This window comes from Paralichthys olivaceus, chromosome 3 (assembly GCF_024713975.1).
Source record: "Paralichthys olivaceus isolate ysfri-2021 chromosome 3, ASM2471397v2, whole genome shotgun sequence".
NCBI classification, from domain to species: domain Eukaryota; kingdom Metazoa; phylum Chordata; class Actinopteri; order Pleuronectiformes; family Paralichthyidae; genus Paralichthys; species Paralichthys olivaceus.
In genome coordinates this window covers 59,605-81,774 of record NC_091095.1, presented here as the reverse complement: position 1 = coordinate 81,774, position 22,170 = coordinate 59,605, and the positions used below count along the sequence as shown (strand labels likewise).

At 39.0% G+C, this 22,170-nt stretch overlaps 2 protein-coding genes across 3 annotated transcripts; both read left to right on the top strand.

Annotated features, from left to right (window-relative positions):
• Positions 1 to 1,806, top strand: LOC138407295 (octapeptide-repeat protein T2-like). The gene is made up of 2 exons (XM_069522751.1): positions 1 to 47; positions 1,356 to 1,806. Exons 1-2 carry the CDS (start codon positions 1 to 3, stop codon positions 1,804 to 1,806), a joined length of 498 nt encoding a protein of 165 aa, XP_069378852.1.
• LOC138406729 (ephrin-A2) lies at positions 1,244 to 20,942 on the top strand. 2 transcript variants are annotated; one of them, XM_069519369.1, is made up of 4 exons: positions 1,267 to 2,184; positions 16,182 to 16,474; positions 18,748 to 18,813; positions 19,006 to 20,942. In XM_069519369.1, the coding sequence occupies exons 1-4, from the start codon at positions 2,057 to 2,059 to the stop codon at positions 19,143 to 19,145; spliced, it is 627 nt and encodes a 208-aa protein (XP_069375470.1). In that variant the 5' UTR covers positions 1,267 to 2,056; the 3' UTR covers positions 19,146 to 20,942. The 2 variants fall into 2 exon arrangements, with proteins under 2 accessions (XP_069375474.1, XP_069375470.1); XM_069519373.1 differs by lacking the exon at positions 18,748 to 18,813 and having other exon boundaries at positions 1,244 to 2,184.
• The last annotated feature ends 1,228 nt before the right edge of the window (positions 20,943 to 22,170 follow it).

Genomic DNA, 22,170 nt, shown 5'->3' with positions numbered 1-22,170 from the left:
ATGAAGACCAGCACCAACAGCTGGAACAGCTGTTTCAACCATGTCTGGTGATGAATGTCTCTTATACATTTGACGTTCTTCTGCACAATTTAGGTTACTAATTACCAGCAGGTGTTAGCAGGTGTTAGCAGCCACCAGCAGATGTTAGGGACGTGTCCTCAGTTGTGTCATCAGGTGTTTCAGCCTCCTCTAAGGCCGGCCCACCACAGGTCGATCAGAACTGGGCATGTGTCTCTAACATGTTGGGACCAGTTGGGATCTTTCCTCCTGATCCAGAGCCGTTAGCTGCAGCGTTCTGCAGTGTGAGATGTTTCTTTTATGGTCTGGAGCAGGACTTGGATCCCAGATCTTTGAGCAACCTGATGGTGGCTGTTGGACTGAAACTCCTGCAGCCAAACCTCCACAGAGCAAACTGTTTCCAGCCTCGTTGCTCTGCCTCAAATTCCATGTCTTCATATGTCAGCCTCTTCCTCTCGTTCATCTACGTTATCCTCCCAGGGTTCTGTCCATTCTGCCAAGTAGGGGCGGAGTGTATTTCAATTGGCAGAGCATCGAGGCTAAGCCTCACCCGTAGTGGCCCGGGTTCAATTCTGACCCGCGGACCTCTACTGCGTGTCGTCCCCCACTCTCTCTCTGCCTCCCCCCTCACAGCCTGCTCTCTGTCCTCTCCAAATAAAAATAACAAAAAGCCCAAAAAATACATTTTAAAAAATTCTACCAATTAGACAAGGCGCAGGTTGAACCAGAGCATCAGGTCTGGTCTTAGGGTGGTGGTGACAATATGTGATGGGACTGACCTGTTCTGGAGAGTAGAGGAGAACCTCTCTGTCCCCCTCACAGACAGAAGTTGTCCTTTGCACTGCATTTGATGTTTTGATGGCATGGCATTGGAAGCACTTCTCTTCTTTTAATTTCCCTGAGGGAGTCTTCCCAAGGGTCAATTAAGTTCGATCTAATCTTTGTTTCTATTGTTGCTGCATTCAAGACATTTGAGTACCTGGTTGTGTTGAGAGACTTATTGTACAACCAGTGAGGATGATGCTGGAGTTGGAGGCAGGATGGATCTTCAGCCACTGCTGGAGGTTTTTTCTATGCTCTCCCATTTCATCCACTGCCCCTGTCCCTCTCTCTGCACCTTATAATATTTGCACTACTTTTCTTATTTTATATATTCTATTTCATTGTGTGTGAGTGAATGTGTGTGTGTGTGTTTGCGAGAGAGTATGTGTGTGTGTGTGTGAGTGAGTGTGTGTGTGTGTGTAGGACAGAGCTAGAGAGAGAATAAGAAGCTCCGCCCACCAGGACTCACCGGGATCAGAGCTGTAACTAAACTTTGAGTCTTTGTTCGAGAGAAGCGCGAGGAGCGAGTCCAGAGAACCAGAGGACCAGAGGACCAGAGGACCAGAGAACCAGAGGACCAGAGAACCAGAGAACCAGAGAACCAGAGGACCAGAGGACCAGAGAACCAGAGAACCAGAGGACCAGAGAACCAGAGAACCAGAGGACCAGAGAACCAGAGGACCAGAGAACCAGAGAACCAGAGGACCAGAGAACCAGAGAACCAGAGAACCAGAGGACCAGAGGACCAGAGAACCAGAGAACCAGAGGACCAGAGAACCAGAGAACCAGAGGACCAGAGACCCGGTCCCGCTGCGGGCTCACTGCCACAAACAACCCGGGAAGATACCAGAGGAGTCCCGGAGTGAGGGTGTGAGGAGCCGGGGACAGTTTAGTGAGAGGCTCGGAGGAGGACATGGATCCAGTGCGAGAGATCCGGTTCTAGCGGGACACATATGGACGGACTAACGGACCGCGAACGCTCGGTCCTCCTGCGGCTCTGATCCGGTCCTGATCCGGGGCTGACTCAGATACGATGAAACTTTGAGGCCGGTGGATCTGGACCCGACTCTGGACTGAAGCGGGTTGTTGTCCCGGTGCTTGCTGGGAAATAAAAAGTTGAACAGCCAATAATCGATGAGTATCGATCAGCTGCGCAGATAAATCAGCTGATCAGAGGGTGGATGTGTCTCGGTTCTGGTTCTTCTCTCTGCGGGACATGGAGCTCTGCGGGCGGCCGCCTCTGCTGCTGCTGCTCGGTCTGATGCTCCGGTTCTGCTCCGGTGACACCGACGACCGCATCATCTCCGACCGGTACGAGGTTTACTGGAACAGCTCCAACCCCCGGTGAGTGTGTGTGTGTGTAAACATGTGAAGGGGCGAATTTCAATTAACCACTTTAATGTATCATGGGGGTCAAAATAAAGAATACAAATAAATATAATAACTTTATAAAAACATCATTTGATCAGTTTTGATCATTGATGAGTGATTAATTCATTTCTAGATCAAATCCATATATAATCAATAATTATAATAATCAAACAGGACGATGAGACATCTGGAAACATCTGTCCATCATCTGGACAAACCTGTAGTTGACATTTGACCTCTGTTGTCACACGTCAATCACTCTGCTGCAGAGACTTAAGGTCTGTCCTCTGATTGGTCGCCTTCTGTCTGAACCTCCAATTACAATTAAACATCTGAGTGAGAGCTTGAATAAAATTTAGAAACAGACACAGAGAGGCTGAGTGTGTGTGTGTGTGTGTACACATTCATATCTTTATATATATGTGTGTGTGTGTGTGTGTACACATTCATATCTTTATATATATATGTGTGTGTGTGTGTGTGTGTGTGTACACATTCATATCTTTATATATATGTGTGTGTGTGTGTGTGTGTACACATTCATATCTTTATATATATATGTGTGTGTGTGTGTGTGTGTGTACACATTCATATCTTTATATATATGTGTTTGTGTGTGTGTGTACACATTCATATCTTTATATATGTGTGTGTGTGTGTGTGTGTACACACATTCATATCTTTATATATGTGTATGTGTGTGTACACATTCATATCTTTATATATATATGTGTGTGTGTGTGTGTGTGTACACACATAGTGTTCCTGAAGAGACAGAGAAACAACAGCAGTTCTTCTTCTTCCATCTTTAAATATTGAAGTAACTCAGTTTGTGAGTCAGTGTCTCTGGATCTTTTCCTACAGTAAAATGTCAGAGTGAGTCCATGTGAGAAAACATCTGGAAACTTCACAGTGAGCGGTTTTGGTTCTGCAGTTTGAGGTGTTTGACATCAGCTCGGGCTCAGACTGACCTTTGACCTCAGTGAACTCAGTGTTTGTGTGAGAATGAATGAAGAACAGCTTTGTTCCTGTCGGGTTCCCATAGGTTCCTCAGCCTCTGTTCTCCGACCTTCTCACTAAATCGAGAGGAAGTGAAACGTGTGTTTCTATGTGTGTGTTGTTCCGTGTGTGTGTCTGTGGACCCAGGTTCTGGTTCAGCAGTTCAGACTCTGGGTTGTTGGTTTGACTCTTGAGTATGAGTGTGCTGCCGTGCTGCTTGTGAGTAATCTAATGACTTTAAATCACAGTTTAATCCTGCTGAGACTTTAGAGCTGAAGCACCTGAAGGAGGCTCCGCCCTCTGAGAGCAGGTTAAATGTCGTGTTATCGTCCACGTCAGCAGGTTCTGATTAGAACAGATAGAACGTGAAACGTTTCTGCTGTAGCTGCCATTTTGTTCAGACTCTTCACTCTGAGGTCACACCCCCGTGAAGCCGGCGGCGTCTCAGCCGAACAAATGGTTTCAGACACGGCAGAAAAATACAACCACATGACCCTGATACCAATATCCTAATCAATCATCTGATATTTGTCTTGATCAATATTTCAGACATATTCAGTAAAATCATGATGAATGATAAAGTTGATTCCTCACACGTTCTATAGAAAAATAAAAACAAGGAAGAAGAAAATAAACACTATTTTTCTGTATAAATATTAACATCATACAAATCTTTTCTTCATAATTAATTATTATTTTGTATTATTATTACAATAAAAGTTTTCATATGGACAAATATGTGATGTGGATATAGCTGCATAAAGTTTTATTGGTTGAGCTTTGTATGTCCATGTTCACACACTTTAAGAGTTATTCTAGAACTCCTCTTCGTAGACGTGTGTGTCAGTCGTCCTCTGAGCTGGAAACAAGACTTTTTTTAAATTTTATTTATTCTCTGTTATTTTGTTGGTGGGATTGAACCAATGTCGTGGAGTCGGCAGGGAGTGGTTTCTGTCGGAGCCGCTCCTCCAGTTATTTTTATATTCTCTGCTCCTCGTGTCTCAGCACTTCATGATGCTTTCTGCTCCCGCTCATGCATTTTAATGTCTGACCCACATTTCACTGAATCTACACACACACACACACACACTCAGGGGAACTTTGAAGTCGAGCAGCAGGAGGAGGAGGTGAAAATGTTGAGCCTCGTGTGTTGTGATGAAACGAGGATCAGGTCACATCAGGAGACGAGTTTCAGTCAGAAACAAACTACAGAATCAATGTCCAGGACAAGGTTAGCTTAGCTTAGCACAAACGCTGGAAGCAGGCGGAAACTGTTAGCCTCAGTCACTGTGTCAGCTTCAGTACAAAAACATCTGTTTTATTCACTTTATTTGTTTTAACGTGTTTCAAGAACAAAAAAATTAACCAAAAGACTTCTAGAAAAACTCTCCAGGGCTCAGATAATTATTATCATAAGAATACAAAACTGAAAAAAAGATTCTTAGGTTTTTATTAAATGTGAGATTCATGAAAACAAAAACAAAAAAATCCAGTTCAAAACTTTAAAAACTGAATTTTCTGAATGAGGTTCAGTGAGAGGGCGTTCAAGGACACTGATACAGAGAGAGAGTTAAACTCATTCAATAAAACTTTTTTCACACTTAATGTCACAGCTGGAGATGTAAAGTGATGATGCTGCAGAACATCTGCAGAACATCTGTCCAGCAGGAAGTGAGTGAAAACATCTGTTGTTTCCTCGGAAACTGAGACGCTTTCATTCAGGAAATCATCAGTTTAATCAGAGTGATGTGTTCAGGGGCAGAAAAGATCTGCTTGTTGCAGGCGGTGCACAGATGCTAAAGTTAGCGAGTGCTACTACATGTGTATATTACTGCATGTGTATATTACTGCATGTGTATATTACTGCATGTGTATATTACTGCATGTGTATATTACTACATGTGTATATTACTACATGTGTATATTACTGCATGTGTATATTACTGCCTGCCTGTGTGGTTATGAGGTGAATGTAAAGGAAAAGTGAATCGACATAATAGTCATGTGATAAAAAAATGTTTTTATGTTCAAGTCAATTAAACTTTATCGGCTGACATAACTATAACAACAAACAAACTAATAAACAAACAGACTAATAATAATATAATGGTAGTAACAACAACAACAACAGCAATGGTAATAACAATTCTAATTGTAGATAAACCTGATATTTACTACAAAAAGAAGATACACATGTGTATGTACAATATATGTGTTTGTATATATATATATATATATATAGCAATATTTATGTATATATATTGTTAAAAGGTTTCCTCTAATGTCTAAGCTCTCTATCAGGAAAACAATGTTACTCAAATGGCAATTTGTCCTCAAACTTGATTAGACAAAGCAAAAGAATAAAAACTCCATAGATTAGTAAATCTTACTCAGGGAATAAATCCATAGTCCAGCCAGGCGTTAAGTGTTGTGTGGTGTATTTTAAAATTTTAACAAACAAACAAACTAAAGATGATGACGTCAGCTGTCTCTCTTGTTCTGGCAAAAACATCAACCCTCCCGGTTGTATATATATGTACACATATATATATCAGATGGTGCTCAGTGCCTTCAAAGCAAACGCATTAATTACCAAATGAACAAAAAATAACTGAAACAATATCACTATTGTTTTTATTATTATTATTATTATTATTATTCTAAAGACATAATCTAACTAGTTATTTTTAAAAACTAAAAGAATTAATGTCTAACTATTAAACACTAAATTAGACAGTAAATAGCTCCAACAGTTATCCTCAATCAATGTTATTATTCTGATATCTTATTAAGCTTATTAATGGGTTTATATAAATTCTCTATCAAAGAAAATGTTTCAACGTTTATTGAGGTCTTAAAAAGGTAAAAGAAGAACCTTGATGTAATCAGGTTTAAAATTTTTAAGTTTAACCATCAACTTTGTTTCACATAAATGGAAACAGAAATACAATCCAAATATATCGATCTGAATTAAAAAAATTAAAATATTTTTGTTAAATGTAAAATATCATCTTAAATCTTTTCTTTATTGTCTATTCTGTAAATCAAGTTTTCATATCAATTGGTTTATATCAGTAGATAAAAGGATCTGACGCATCTGGGCGCGTGTGTGTGTGTGTGTGTGTGTGTGTGTGTGTGTGTGTGTGTGTGTGTGTGTGTGTGTGTGTGTGTGTGTGTGTGTGTGTGTGTGTGTGTGTGTGTACAGGATTAGCCTGCAGCTCAGGTGTTCCTTAACAGGATTAGAATGTTCACACTGGTGTTAATCCAAATTATCGACTGATAGAAAACAGAAGACGTGTTTGTGGACGATGCTGGGACACACACACGCACACATGCACACACCTCATTGGTCTGTTTTGAGGTGAGGCTGCTGCCAATGTGCCGTCAAGCAGACTGCAGTGCTTAACCCTCTCACCCCCCCACAGGATTCAAACCCACATCAGAGAGAGAGATAGTGTATGATCAGATCGATCTGATCAGTGATGGATCAATAATCCAGATGTGAGCTGATGAGCTTGAACACACGTTTATTTTTCACATCTGATCATTTCACAAAAAATGTCCACAAATCATATAAATTTAGTGAAGTGAAGAACGACATGAAATAATCTGTTGTCATCTAGATCAAATATGTAACTTAAAGAAAAAGAACATTTTCATTTCTGAATAAAAACTGAAAACTCACAGGGAACTCACTTAAATCCAGATGAACACATTCACATTAAATGTCAGAATTAATTCAAGAGCCTGGACAATAAAATAAAATGAATTAAAATACAATGGAGCTTCTTTGTTGTTCCTCAGTCGGTGTTTGATACTGTTGATGGATCTTAATGAGGAGTGTTTGAATTGTGTCTGCTGACAGCCCAGCGGGACGGGTGGAGTGACCCCTCTCCCCTCCTGCAGGTTAATGAACGTTCTCTCAGCTGATCTGAGGTCAGTCTTCTGCTCTTCACAGTGAAAGTCAAAATTACTTTAATTTAAGGCTAACACTTTCCCTCTGCTTGTAGTCTTTGTGCTAAGCTAGGCTAGACCACTGGATCTGGGGCCTTATTTATAAGCGTACGCCACTTCTCACGGAACAATTGGGATCTATAAAACAAACTTGTTCATGAACTCTGACGTGAGGAGGTGAACTGAAGCAGAAGCGTGACATAACTGTCCTCTAACCAAAAGGTCGGTGGTTCAATCCTAGTTATCCCTATCTGAAGTGTCTTTGGGCAAGATACTGAAGCCCGAATGGCCCCTCATAGAAAAGGTGCTGCCCATAGATGCTCTGTATGAATGTGTGTGAATGGAAATAACCTGGAAAGCACAGTTTTATAAATGAGGTTCCTGGACCTGGACCAGGACTGGACTTTCTTGTCTCTGGCTCATTTAGAGCCAGAGTTTTTATTGTCGGCCGCTGTTTCACCAGCGTCAGCGCTGAAATACCCGGATTTGGTCTGAATTTAAATCTGACCTACTTTTCTTGTCTTCAGAAAGTGTGAATCTGTTTTTCTTCTCCTTGGTGGGAGGGGAAGGAGGGGTGAGACAGCAAACTCTGTAAGCGGACTTTCCCCAGACAGAGGGGAAGACGCAGCAGCAGCACCAGGATGATGCTTTTAGTCTGAAAAGATTCTCTTTCTTTCTTCTGCTGCTTCTCCGCCCTGAGCCGTCAGTCGCTCCTTCTCCTTGTCTCCTCGTCCTTTCATTCATTCGCAAACTAAATCTGTCTTTTCTCCGCCATTCATTCTTTCACCTGAGCCGCAGCTCCTCCCGGCTGCTGCGGCCTTGTGTCGGCCACGGCGCTGCAGCTCCAGAGTTAATGGGATTATGCAGATGGCGGCGCTCTTAAAGCGCCATCTCAAGTGTTTAATGGAGATTATGGAAATGGTCGAGCGGCTCAGACCTTTGCTGAAAAGATGACACAATGACAAGGGTGGAGCGGAGGAGCAGCTGGTGGGACGAGATGGCCCGCAGAAGTCGGGGTGAAAGGTCGACTGGGTGATTGACAGCTCAGTGCCTGGCACTGAAGCACTTCAGCAGAGCAGGACTCTGACCAGACTGAACCAATCAGATAAACTTCACCTTCTTCCTGTTTAACCTTCCACTCCCGATCCTCCAATCATCAAAATATGTTTCCTAGTTTATAACCAATCCACTTTCAGATCCCGCTTCAACCGCATGACATCAGCATCATATTGACACAGCCCAAACTAATGTCTGTGTGGCTGCTGATTGGTCAGAATAAAAGAAAACCCCACCCCCTGAACCAGAGAACAGCCACCATCAGCTCTGCCTCCAGGAATTGATATCTGAGACAGCTTGTTGGGCCAGTTTGAGACCAAGGTGACGTATTTAGGACCAGACTCAGGACTCGTTCACACCTGGTTTGTTTCAGACTCGTCAGTTCAGTCTGAGTCTAAACTTCAGGTGTGAACGGTTCCTCAGACCAGAAGAGGAGTTCTGGGTCTGGATCAAACTGAACCTGGTTCTGTTGGTTCACAGTGAAAACACTTTGTTGGACAGTTTGGACCAATCACAGGAAGTAGAGACACATTAAACCATAGAAGAAGAAGAAGCAGCTGCTTGTTACGTTTCAGAAACTCCTGAAGAGTGTGTGTCTGTAAAGCTGAGACAGTGAGTGACTGTTGTGTATCTAACGTCTCTGTGTGTTTCTGCTGCAGCTCAACTCATTCATGAAACCTTTTCACAATAAAACTTCATATTTAGAGTCGAGCAGCAAAGGTAAACTGTTTCAGACTGATCCTGATTCAGATCCTAAGGAAGGAGAGGAAGGAAAGGAAGAGGAGAGGAAGAGGAAGAGGAAGAGAAAGAGGAGAGGAAGTAAAGGAGGAGAAAGGGAAGAGGAAGGAGAGGATGTGAAAGAGGAGAGAAGAAAGGAAGAGAAAGGGAAGAGGAAGGAGAGAGGAAAGAAAGGAAGAGAAAGAAGAGAGGAAGGAAAGGAAGAGAAAGAGAAGAGGAATGAGAGGAAGGAGAGGAAGTGAAGAAGGAGAGGAAGAGGAGAAGAAGGGAGGAAGGAGACGAAGAGGAGAGGAGAGGAAGGAGAGGGAGAGGAAGAGGAGAGGAAGTGAGGAAGGAGAGGAAGAGGAGAGGAAGGAGAGGAAACAAGACGAAAGGTGTTTAACCCTAGTTGCTGTGATCCCTACTCTCTGATTGGCTGACAGTTATAGAGCTCTGTGATTGGTGGATGGCCTGCAGATGGTTTTCAGCAGCCAGTAATAATTCATGGTGTGTGTTTTCATAAATACATCCTCTGCAGTGGTCATCACTTTTCTATGATTATTCATCTTCCCCTTCTTTTAATTCCTCCCCTCCTTCCTTCCTCTGTCTTCCTTTCCCCTCCATTTCCTTCACTCTCTCCTTGTTTCCTTTCATTTATTCATTCACTTTTGTCCACACAACAATTTCATGAATGTGTGTGTGTCAGTGTGTAAAGGTTGTGTATCTCTTTTAAGTCCTGACTTGTTGCTTTTAAACCCATCAGTTTAAATTAAAAAAAAAAAAAAAAAAAAATATATATATATATATATATAGTCACAATATAAATATATAAATACATGTATAATAAGAAGAAACTGGGTGAACATGTGTCTCAGATCCTGTGGGACATGTCTACATTCTGGACGGACAAGTGTCCCCCCCCAACCCTCTCAACCTCACTTGAAACAGATCAGGACTGCTTTGAGTGTGTTGCCATGGTGACATGGTGACATCGGGGTGCAGACAGCTCAGGGTTCCTCTCAGTCTGTCTCTCCTGTCAGTACCTGCAGTGAGTCCCAGGGCATGCTGGGAGCTGTAGTTCTCCCTCTGCTACCTTGTTGGCTCCTGAGGAACATGTGGTTCCACACAACCTCAGACGCAGGTTCAGAGACACATGGAGACTGTGTAGAACAGGAGGAACAGGTGATGTCACTGACCGGAGAACTTCACTGAATCATCTTCAGTTGTCAACACAAAAGAAGCACAACTCAGAACTCCTGGTTTTCCTGCGGACACACACATAACTAAAAAAAAACTGTATCTCAGTTACTCACGGAACCGTCGGTCTTAATCAGTCGTCGGCTTTAGCTCCCATCATCTGGGAGGCGGAGGTGAGTTCTCTCTTTCTTTTTCTGGTTTTAGAACGAGGTGACAGCCACAATGTGTCAAGGATCAAATCAGGTTTTAAGGATATGATGAAAAAGATTGATTTTAATAATTCATAAATGTATAGATCGATGCTCTTCTGTGTCACGTAGTCTAATGTTTAAAAATCCTCATGGTTATTAATTACCATGTCGTTGTGCCCTCGCCGCTTAGTCTACTCCCCCTCTGGCCCTCAGCAGCTCCCATCATGTCTCACCTCAGGATGCAGTGGGAGGAGTCACGTCCGCTCACAGAATGTCACTTCAGTCTTCAATGAATAAATAAACAGGCCTCCCATGATGCCTTGCACCGCTGTGTTCAAAGTGTTTAAATGGAAGCGGCACCTGTTGAGCCCATTTTTCCACCAAAACAGACCCTATGTACGTCCTCCTCCTCCACTCCCACTGGATGCTGGGAACACACCTTCATTTTATCATTCATCATCTGTCCTTGTCTTGTCCACAAGGAGAAACTTAAATCCTCCTCCTCCTCGCAGCAGCCCAGGATTCTCTGCTCGGTTGTGAGTTGGTCTTTATGGTCAGACAGATTTGTTGTGAACGTGGTCATCAGAGGAGGACGTGGGACTCATACCAGCAACTGTGCGTCCACTCAGCACTTGTTCATATTCATGTAACAGCGTCCACATCAGGGGGCAGAGACTTGACATGAAAACCCGGGTCACAGGAATCCCTGCCTTCTGGAAACTGGTGTCCCTCAAGGCTCAGTATTAGGACCACTTCTGTTTTCACTATACACCAGATCACTAGGCTCTGCAATCACATCGCATGGATTCTCTTACCACTGTTATACTGACGACACCCAACTGTTCCCCTCTTTTCCCACATCCTCCTCCAGCACCCACGTTGCGACGTGCATCTCGGAATGTAACTCCCCGAGCGCTGGTCATCTCCTGCCTGTACTACTGCAACTCCCTCTTGGCTGGACTCCCAGCCTCTGCGACTAAACTGTTGCAGCGTATCCAGAACGCTGCAGCGCGCCTCGTTTACAATCTTCCCAAATTCTCCCATGTGACCCCCCTCCTCTGTGACCTCCACTGGCTTCCTGTTGAAGCCCGCATCTGATTCAAGACGATGGTGCTGGCCTTCAAGGCCGTCAATGGAACTGTACCCGTCTACCTCCAAACACTGGTCAGACCACATGCCCCAGCGAGAGCATTTCGCTCACCTACATCAGCTGGCCGACTGGTACCCCTATCGCTGAGAGCAAACAAAGCCCGCTCAGCGAAGTGGCGACTCTGTTTTGGCACCTCAGTGGTGGAACAAACTCCTGACCAATGTCAATGGACAACGGAATCGCTCTCCATCTTCTGCTACAGACTCAAGACTCATTTGTTCAGACTTCACCTCAACCCTGCATAGCATGACTCCCTCCCAACCCCCCCCAAAAAAACAAACAAACAAACAAACAAAAAACGTATGCACTTGTATGTTTGTATGAGTAGCACTTCAATCATAGAACTTAAGAATCTTTCACAAATAGCAGTGACGATCCTCAGATGAGGGCTTGACAATTGTTTCTATATTTGGTTTTACCCCATCGACGGGGATATGTTGTGGTTTCTCTCTTGTGACAAATGTACTTATTGTGAGTAGCTTTGGACAAAGGCGTCTGTTAAATGCCCTAAATGTAAATGTAAATGTTGTGAGAGAGTGTTTGTGTGTGACTGAATGAGTGAGTGTTTGTGAGTGAGCGAGTGTTTGTGTGTGTATTAGTGTTTGTGAGTTAGTGAATGAGTGAGAGAGTTGGGGACTTTTGACAGGGTTGTAACACAAAAAATTCCAAGCGCACAGGAGAAGGGATGAATGAATTAATGTGGATGGATGAATGAATATTTGGATGGATGGATGGTTGATGAAGCGATTGGCTTGTGAAGTGTTGAGTCATGATTGGTCAGTGAAAGTAATTGAAATGAAATCAGCCTTCAGGTTTAATTAGAGTGAGATCTCGTGCTGCGGCAGGATCTTTGGAGGGAATGCTCCGTCCACTCAGGGAATTCTGGGAATGATGCAGCTACCCTTGGAGGAGGCGTGTGATTGGTGGAGCATGTCTGCGGCTGACAGGCTGACAGGAGGGGGGATGATGGTCAGTCGAGGAGAACTAATCCACCCCCACCCCCCCTAATGTCCCCCACCATACACACACAAAGATCTGAAGCGTTTTCACAAAGACGTAGAAAATCATTTATTTATAACTTTATAATTAGTAATTTTAATTTTACTTTTTATTCAAAATGTTAAATTTCATCAAATAAATTATATTAATTATATAATAATATGCTATTGATTTAATTTAATGACAAACCAATAAATAATCCAGTTCCTCACGATAAATAAAACTGGAATATGGAGTAATAATATTTTCTGTCAAATATGAATAGTTCTTCTGCAACTTATTTCAATAAAATATATACTATAATAGTGAATTATGATCAATCCTTTATACACCCACATTTTCTGAAATTATGTAATGTTTATATTTCACTAAATCATTTTGACTTAAATAATATTTTTGTTTATCAATTTGATCATTTTATGAATTATTGTTTGATATTAAATAATTTCAACAGAGAGAATTTTGTGAAGAATTATGTTTTATATACTGATAAACAAGTAATAATAAAATATTAATATTTTATATTAGCATGTGTGATTTCAAATGTTTAAATATTCTGTAAATAATACAAAGAAATAAAACATCAGGTAAACATCAGAGGAACATTAACAGTTTGTAGAGATTGAATTTTAAGAAATAAAGTTTTTAAATGATTGTTGTAGTAGGTGTGTGAGTGATCAGTGTGTCAATGATGAGTACAATCTTTTGTAATAATCAGTTTATAAATATATTCTGAATTTTGTATTTTATTTCGTACAAATCACAAATGATCAGCTTCCTATTAATTCTCATGTTTAATGTTCTAACAGAATTATAAATATATATTTTATATAAATATGGATTCTTTAATTTACAGTTTTGTACTAAAAAATGTCTTCTTAATTTCTGTGTTGAGATACAAAATATCAGATCAGGGATCAATATTAATTTGTTAAATAATTATGTTCCTGAAACTTAAAACTCTAAATTGAAATTAAATTAAGTAATTATTAAGTATTAGACATCTTGTCTATATTCACATGTACGATACCTAAGGATGTTGAAGATATTTAGAGACATCTACTGGTGAAGATACATATTACAGTTAACTGAACCCTGAGGACACGAAGACTCTCAAACTGTTTCACTGCTTCTGTTTTCCTGCTGTTTTTTCTCACATGGACTCACTCTGACATTTTACAGATGTTTCTCTAGAGGCTGCAGGAGAAGATCCAGAACATGTCCAGAGACACTGACTCACATACAGAACCTGCAGAACATGTGAGGAACATGTAAGGAACACGTCAGGACTTCAGTTCATGTCTGAAAACGGGAGAGAGAACAGAGAGCAGCTGCAGCTCAGAGACTTTTTCTCTCGTGTGTCTCAAACAGAAAAGTGTTTGATAAATACAACAAATCTTCGTAGTTCAGAATCTGAAACAATTTTGTTGCTTATTATTTATTGATTAATTGACTTTCAGTCTTTTAAACTTTCATGATGACGATCAGTGGACAGATCATCAGACTCACACTATGAAGTGTTGACACCCCCCTCCCTCCCCCACTTCATTGATTGGTCACGGTCATGCTGCTGTTACCCCTCCCCCACCTTTTGGGGCAGATGGGTGAGAATCAAACTGAAACATATTTAGCTGGAGACGTATATATTTATTATATTTATATTATATTTATAGAGACTGGTTGACAAATGGAAGCTATTTACAGTACAAGTCACATTCACACACATTTATAACACACACGGTCCGATTGAGTATTCAAAGACTTTGAAATGCGGACTGGAACCAGGGATCGAACTGAGAGGAGGTCATCCTCAACCAGAAGGTCAGTGGTTCGATCCCAGTCACCCCCATCTGCATGCCGAAGTGTCCTTGGGCAAGATATTTTCCTGAATTTCCTTCACTGTCATTATCGAGACTATAAGAAAATGTTTACCATTTAAAGTGTGTGTGTGTGTGTGTGTGAGAGAGAGATGGAGAGGTGCATCGTGGGAGAGAAGGCCATGCTTCATAAATCGAGCGATCAACACTTTGTCTCTCTGTCTTTGATTGACAGCTCTGATAGATTCTCTTGTGGTTGCCAGAGAAGCTTCCCGCTCCGTTAGTCTGTCTCAATTGGCTGGAGATGAATGTCAATCAAATCCCCGCAGCCAAGCACATCACTCCTCCTCTTCCTCCTTGGATGAGGGTGATAGAGGCAATGAAGGGAAGGAGTGAATGAATGAATGAGTGAATGAATGAAGGAGTGAATGAGTGAATGAATGAATGAGGGAAGGAGTGAATGAATGAAGGAGTGAATGAGTGAATGAATGAAGGGGTGAAGGAGTGAATGAATGAGTGAATGAATAAAGGAGTGAATGAGTGAATAAATGAAGGAGTGAACCTGCTGCATCGCTGACAGACAATGCTTCAGATCAGGTGTGTGTGTGTGTGTGCGTCAGAATCACTGACACTGTGTTGTTTTTCTCTGAGGGTGTTTTCAGACATCTGACAACTGAACATGTTCCTCACATGTTCCTCACATGTTCCTCACATGTTCGTATGAGTGAACAAATGTCTGAGTCAGTGTCTCTGCACATGTTCTGGATCTTCTCCTGCAGCCTCTAGTGAAACATCTGTAAAATGTCAGAGGTCAGAGTGAGTCCTTGAGAGAAAACAGCTGGAACCTTCTCAGAGAGCGAGTGGGCGTGTCTCTGAGGTTTCTAACACGTGACGGACGTGAAACTGGAAGAACACAAATCTGAAGAAGAGGAGCCGTACACGTAGAAGACAAAGACGTCACCTTCGAAAGACGAGGAGACTCCAGATGTTTTGGTGATGAGGGTCGAGCTGTAAACAACAACACTGATCTTTACACAGCAAAGTTTTGCTGTGTTGATGAAGATGACGGTGTTGATGAAGATGACAGTTTTGATGAAGATGACCCTGCGGCATGCTGGGACGGACACCGAGCTGGAGTCCATTATACAGATGAGTGATGATGTGAGCGGCAGAGGTCAGTGAGTGCAGCACCGCTCTCCAGCTCTTAGTCATTCAAGCTAACTGAGTTAGCTGCACTTTGCTAATGGTGTTAGCAAAGACAAAGAGGACACACACACACACACACACACACACACACACTCAGTGGTAAAGAGTCAGTAAATAAAACACAAACATGTTCCTCACTGTGACTCTTGTGTTTCTCTTTATTAATGACCCACAACAACAAATAAACAAACTAAAGATGTGATGATGCCAAAAACAAAAGGTGAATTATTAATGACTCATTTATTTATCAATATTGATGTCAATATTATATCAGTTATTGATTATATTGTATTTTATTACATTTAATAATATTATTTATAATATATTTTATTATACAAATTAATCATATTATATTGTATTTTATTATACAAATTAATCATATTATATTGTATTTTATTATAATTAATAATATTTAATTTTATTTTATTATAATAAATTATATTATTTTACATTATATTTAATTTTATCATAATATATTACACTATACTATATTGTATTTTATTATATTATACTTTATTATAATTAATTATATTATTTTATACTACATTTTATTTTACTATATTATACTTTATTATAATTAATTATCTTATTTTATACTATATTTTATTTTATTATATTATACTTTATTTTAATTAATTATATTATTTTATATTTATATTTTATTATACGTCTTCTGCTCCTCAGGTTCTTCGGTGGCGAGTACACGGTGGAGGTGGTGATCAACGACTACCTGGACGTATACTGTCCGCACTACGAGGGGGTGGAGTCATCGGAGCACATGGAGCAGTATGTGTTGTACATGGTGAACTACGATGGTTACACCACGTGTGACCACCGCAGGAAGGGATTCAAACGCTGGGAGTGTAACCGCCCACTGAGCGTCAGCGGACCACTCAAGTTCTCCGAGAAGTTCCAGCTGTTCACTCCGTTTAGCCTCGGCTTCGAGTTCAGACCGGGACACGAGTACTATTACATCTGTGAGTACTACTATATCTGAGAGTACTATTACATCTGTGAGTACTATTACATCTGTGAGTACTACTATATCTGAGAGTACTATTACATCTGTGAGTACTACTATATCTGAGAGTACTATTACATCTGTGAGTACTACTATATCTGAGAGTACTATTACATCTGACAGTACTATTACATCTGTGAGTACTATTACATCTGAGAGTACTATTACATCTGTGAGTACTATTACATCTGTGAGTACTACTATATCTGAGAGTACTATTACATCTGTGAGTACTATTACATCTGTGAGTACTACTATATCTGAGAGTACTATTACATCTGTGAGTACTACTATATCTGAGAGTACTATTACATCTGACAGTACTATTACATCTGTGAGTACTATTACATCTGAGAGTACTCATTATATCTGAGAGTACTATTACATCTGTGAGTACTACTATATCTGAGAGTACTATTACATCTGTGAGTACTATTACATCTGTGAGTACTACTATATCTGAGAGTACTATTACATCTGTGAGTACTACTATATCTGTGAGTACTACTATATCTGAGAGTACTATTACATCTGTGAGTACTATTACATCTGTGAGTACTACTATATCTGAGAGTACTATTACATCTGTGAGTACTACTATATCTGAGAGTACTATTACATCTGACAGTACTATTACATCTGTGAGTACTATTACATCTGAGAGTACTCATTATATCTGAGAGTACTATTACATCTGTGAGTACTACTATATCTGACAGTACTATTACATCTGTGAGTACTATTACATGTGAGAGTACTCATTATATCTGAGAGTACTATTACATCTGTGAGTACTATTACATCTGAGAGTACTCATTATATCTGAGAGTACTATTACATCTGTGAGTACTATTACATCTGAGAGTACTATTACATCTGAGAGTACTATTACATCTGTGAGTATTCATTATATATGAGAGTACTATTACATCTGAGAGTACTATTACATCTGTGAGTACTATTACATCTGAGAGTATTCATTATATCTGAGAGTACTATTACATATGTGAGTACTATTACATCTGAGAGTACTGATTAAAATTAATATTATATAAGTTATTGATCAGTTATTCATCAGTTATTAATCAGTTATTCATCATTTATTAATCAGTTATTTATTAGTTATTAATCATTTTCTAATCAGTTATTCATCAGTTATTAATCAGTTATTCATCAGTTATTAATCAGTTATTCATCAGTTATTAATCAGTTATTCATCAGTTATTAATCAGTAATAAATCAGTTATTAATCAGTTATTCATTGGTTATTCATCAGTTATTAATCAGTTATTCATCAGTTATTAATCAGTAATAAATCAGTTATTTATTAGTTATTCATTGGTTATTAATCAGTTATTCATCAGTTATTAATCAGTTATTCATCAGTTATTAATCAGTTACTAATCAGTTATTCATCATTTATTAATCAGTTATTCATCAGTTATTCATCAGCTATTAATCAGTTATTCATCAGTTATTCATCAGTTATTCATCAGTTATAAATCAGTTATTCATCAGTTATAAAGCAGGTATTTATTAGTTATTAATCATTTTTAATCAGTTATTCATCACTTATTGATCAGTTATTAATCAGCTATTAATCAGTTATTGATCAGTTATTCATCCGTTATTTATCAGTTATTCATCAGTTATTAATCAGTTATTTATTAGTTATTAATCATTTTCTAATCAGTTATTCATCAGTTATTAATCAGTTATTAATCAGTTATTCATCAGTTATTGATGAGTTATTAATCAGTTATGAATTAGTTATTAATCATTTTTTAATCAGTTATTCATCAGTTATTAATCAGTTATTAATCAGTTATTAATCAGTTATTAATCAGTTATTCATCAGTTATTGATGAGTTATTAATCAGTTATGAATTAGTTATTAATCATTTTTAAATCAGTTATTAATCAGTTATTAATTAGTTATTCATCAGTTATTCATCAGTTATTAATCAGTTATTGATCAGTTGTTGATGAGTTATTAATCAGTTATTAATCATTTTTTAATCAGTTATTCATCAGTTATTCATCAGTTATTAATAATTTTTTTATCAGTTATTCATCAGTTATGAATCCGTTATTCATTAGTTATTAATCAGTTATTAATATTTTTTTATCAGTTATTAAACAGTTATTCATCAGTTATAAATCTGTTATTAATCAGTTATTAATCAGTTATTGGTGTGTAACTGTAGTAAAATAAACTTTTCTCTGCAGCGTCTCCTCATCTGAATTTGGTTGGAAAACCTTGTTTGAAGCTGAAAGTTTACGTCAAACCAACCAGTGAGTCTGTTCTTCACCTCTCTCTCTCTATTTCACTCTCTCTCTCTCTATCTATCTATTTATCTATCTGTCTGTTTGTCTGTCTGTTCAATCTAATGTTTCAAGGCCTCTGATTGGTCAAACACTTGAAAGATGTTTGAAAAATGTGACAGACAGAAACATGTGATTCTGAATGATTTTTTCTGTTTCCAGACGACTCTGTGTACGAGTCTCCGGAGCCGTTTCTGACTGATGACACCACAGGCGGCTGCGTCCTCACTCTGCCCCGCCTCCCCCTGCTGGTCACCATGTTGCTCACCACACTCTTTGTCCTCTCCCTCGCCCCCTCATAGTACCTCCTCTTCATCCTCCTTTTGTCTCTCTGACAGATCGGACACAGGAAACCTATCCAGCTCCGTCTCCCTGACCTCTGACCTTCACCTGAAGTACACCCAGCAGCAGAGCCAATCAGGAGGCAGGTGCTGTTGGTGAGAGGAGCCTGGAGCTCAGGTGGCTGCTGGTTCTGTTTAACAATATTAGTGGAGACACTGTCGACGCCATCGACTCTGTTCTCTGATGAAAACCTTTCAGCTCAGACGACAAAATTGAAAATCCAACTGAAAGAACCACAGCTGTACGGAGGCTCAGGAGGCTGAAATACCACAGATTTTCATTTTTTAAATGACTGAGTTATTATTTTATATTCTCACAACAAAAATCCTTCATTAAATTTAAACTTTATTTTAACTTTATTTACAGCAAAATAAAACATGAACAGAATCATGGAGAAAGAAACACAAAGAGAAAAGTCATGAAAACAACAAAAATATAAAAGTATCCAAACTAAGAATTAATAAAGAAATCAAATAAAAGATATAAATGAAAAGCTGGAGGTGAAGATAGAATCGGACTTTTTATAACTGAACAAGATCTTTTTTTTTATCTCCTCAAGATTTAAAGATTTTAGAGGATTTTTTGGTGTATTAAAAAATAGCTGAAACATTATTTTAATATTCATTTTTCTGTTTCCTTCTTTGATTGTTATATGATTTTTAAAATTCATGCTCAGGGTTTATTTTCTCAGATTCAGTTCAAATCAATTTTACATTTAATTTTAAAAAAATATTTAAAAAATTCAACTGAAAATTAGATTTTTTTAAAACTCTGTCTCTCTCTCTTTCTCTCTCTCTCTCTCTCTCTTCTCTGTCTCTCTCTCTGTTTATCTCTATGTCTCTCGTCCACCTCCAGCCTCTTTCCTGTAAATCTGCCAAAGACTTGTTGGGTCTTCATTGGGGGGCGGGGGTGACGGGGGTCATTCAAAATAGGTGTCACACTAATCCCACCCCTTCATATACAAGAGGCGGGGTCATCTTGTTTCTGTTACTTTGAAACAAATGTTTTTTTGCAGAATAAAAATTAAATGGCCTTTTCCACATGGTGCTGAATTTTTTTGTGAAGGACAAACAGCGACATCGTGTGGTCGAGGTGAAGAACTTCCTATGGGTTTTTGTCATGTCTTCCTATCATCCCTCTATCATCTCTGCTGTAGGGGAACATGTCCTTGTCTCGACGAGCAGGGGCATGCTGGGAAATGCAGTATAACTAAGGAGCGCACTGTGACGTAGCACTTAGACTCAAGACAGAAACAAGGCACTGAAAACAAACTGACGTTGACGTTTCCTCATTTTCTTATTTAATGTTTGTGCCATTTTCTGTTTAAAAATGATTCATGTGAGAAATGAAGGAATAAATCTGTTGTTTTTTCTCTTTTTGTTCCTGCATCTATCCCAGTGCATTCTGGTCCTTGTAGTCCCGTGTTCAGGTTGTGTTCAATAATGTTGGTGAGTTTTCATCAGTTTTCTGTGTTCTGATGGCAGTGTATGGAGAGGGAGTGAGATATTTTACTGTTTAAGGACAAAAATCTCTCTTTTTATATTTTCTTACCTACGCTGATGACATTCATGTTGTAAAGAATGCAGCGATCTTATTGGCTGAGGAGCCCTCAGGGGTCAGAGGTCATCAGGTCCTGCGCTGCATGAGCGAAAAAATCAAACATTTAGAGACAAAGATTTCAGAGAGAAAATGTGAAGAAACATGTGAATCTGTGTTTTGATAAATTCACCACCAATAAAAATCCTTTTCACTAAAAATGACTCGAATGATTTGACTAACACGATGCATGCTGGTCCTAACACGATGCATGCTGGTCCGAAAGCGATGCATGCTGGTCCTAACACGATAGATAGATTACTTTATTTATCCCCAAAGGGAAATTAGATCATGCATGCTGGTCCTAAAGTAATGGTTTGTATTTATATATTTATTTACTATATAGTTTATAGTTTATATACAGTCTGGTTAAATACAGTCTATAGTTTATTTACAGTCTATGTTTATATACAGTCTGTGGTTTATTTACAGGCTATGTTTATATACAGTCTACATTATATACAGTCTATAGTTTATATACAGTCTATAGTTTATATACAGTCTATGTTTATATACAGTCTGTGGTTTATTTACAGGCTATGTTTATATACAGTCTACATTATATACAGTCTATAGTTTATATACAGTCTATAGTTTATAGACAGTCTATAGTTTATTTACAGTCTGGTTTATATACAGTCTGTAGTTTATATACAATCTATAGTTTATATACAGTCTTTAGTTTATAGACAGGCAATAGTTTATATACAGTCTTTAGTTTATAGACAGTCTATAGTTTATTTACAGTCTGGTTTATATACAGTCTGTAGTTATAGAGTCTGTAGTTTATTTACAGTCTGGTTTATATACAGTCTATAGTTTATATACAGTCTGTAGTTTATATACACTCTGTGGTTATAGAGTCTGTAGTTTATATACAGTCTGTGGTTATAGAGTCTGTAGTTTATATACAGTCTGTAGTTTATATACAGTCTGTGGTTTATTTACAGTCTGTGGTTAATATACAGTATGTGGTTTATATACAGTCTGTAGTTTATATACAGGCTATAGTTTATATACAGTCTGTGGTTTATATACAGTCTGTGGTTTATATACAGGCTGTAGTTTATATACAGGCTATAGTTTATATACAGTCTGTAGTTTATAGACAGTCTGTGGTTTATATACAGTCTGTGATTTATAGACAGTCTGTGGTTTATATATAGTCTGTAGTTTATAGACAGTCTGTGTTTTATATACAGTCTGTAGTTTATATACAGTCTGTGGTTTATTTACAGTCTGTGGTTTATAGACAGTGTGTGGTTTATATACAGGCTGTGGTTTATAGACAGTCTATAGTTTATATACAGTCTGTGGTTTATTTACAGTCTGTGGTTTATATACAGTCTGTGGTTTATAGACAGTCTGTAGTTTATATACAGTCTGTGG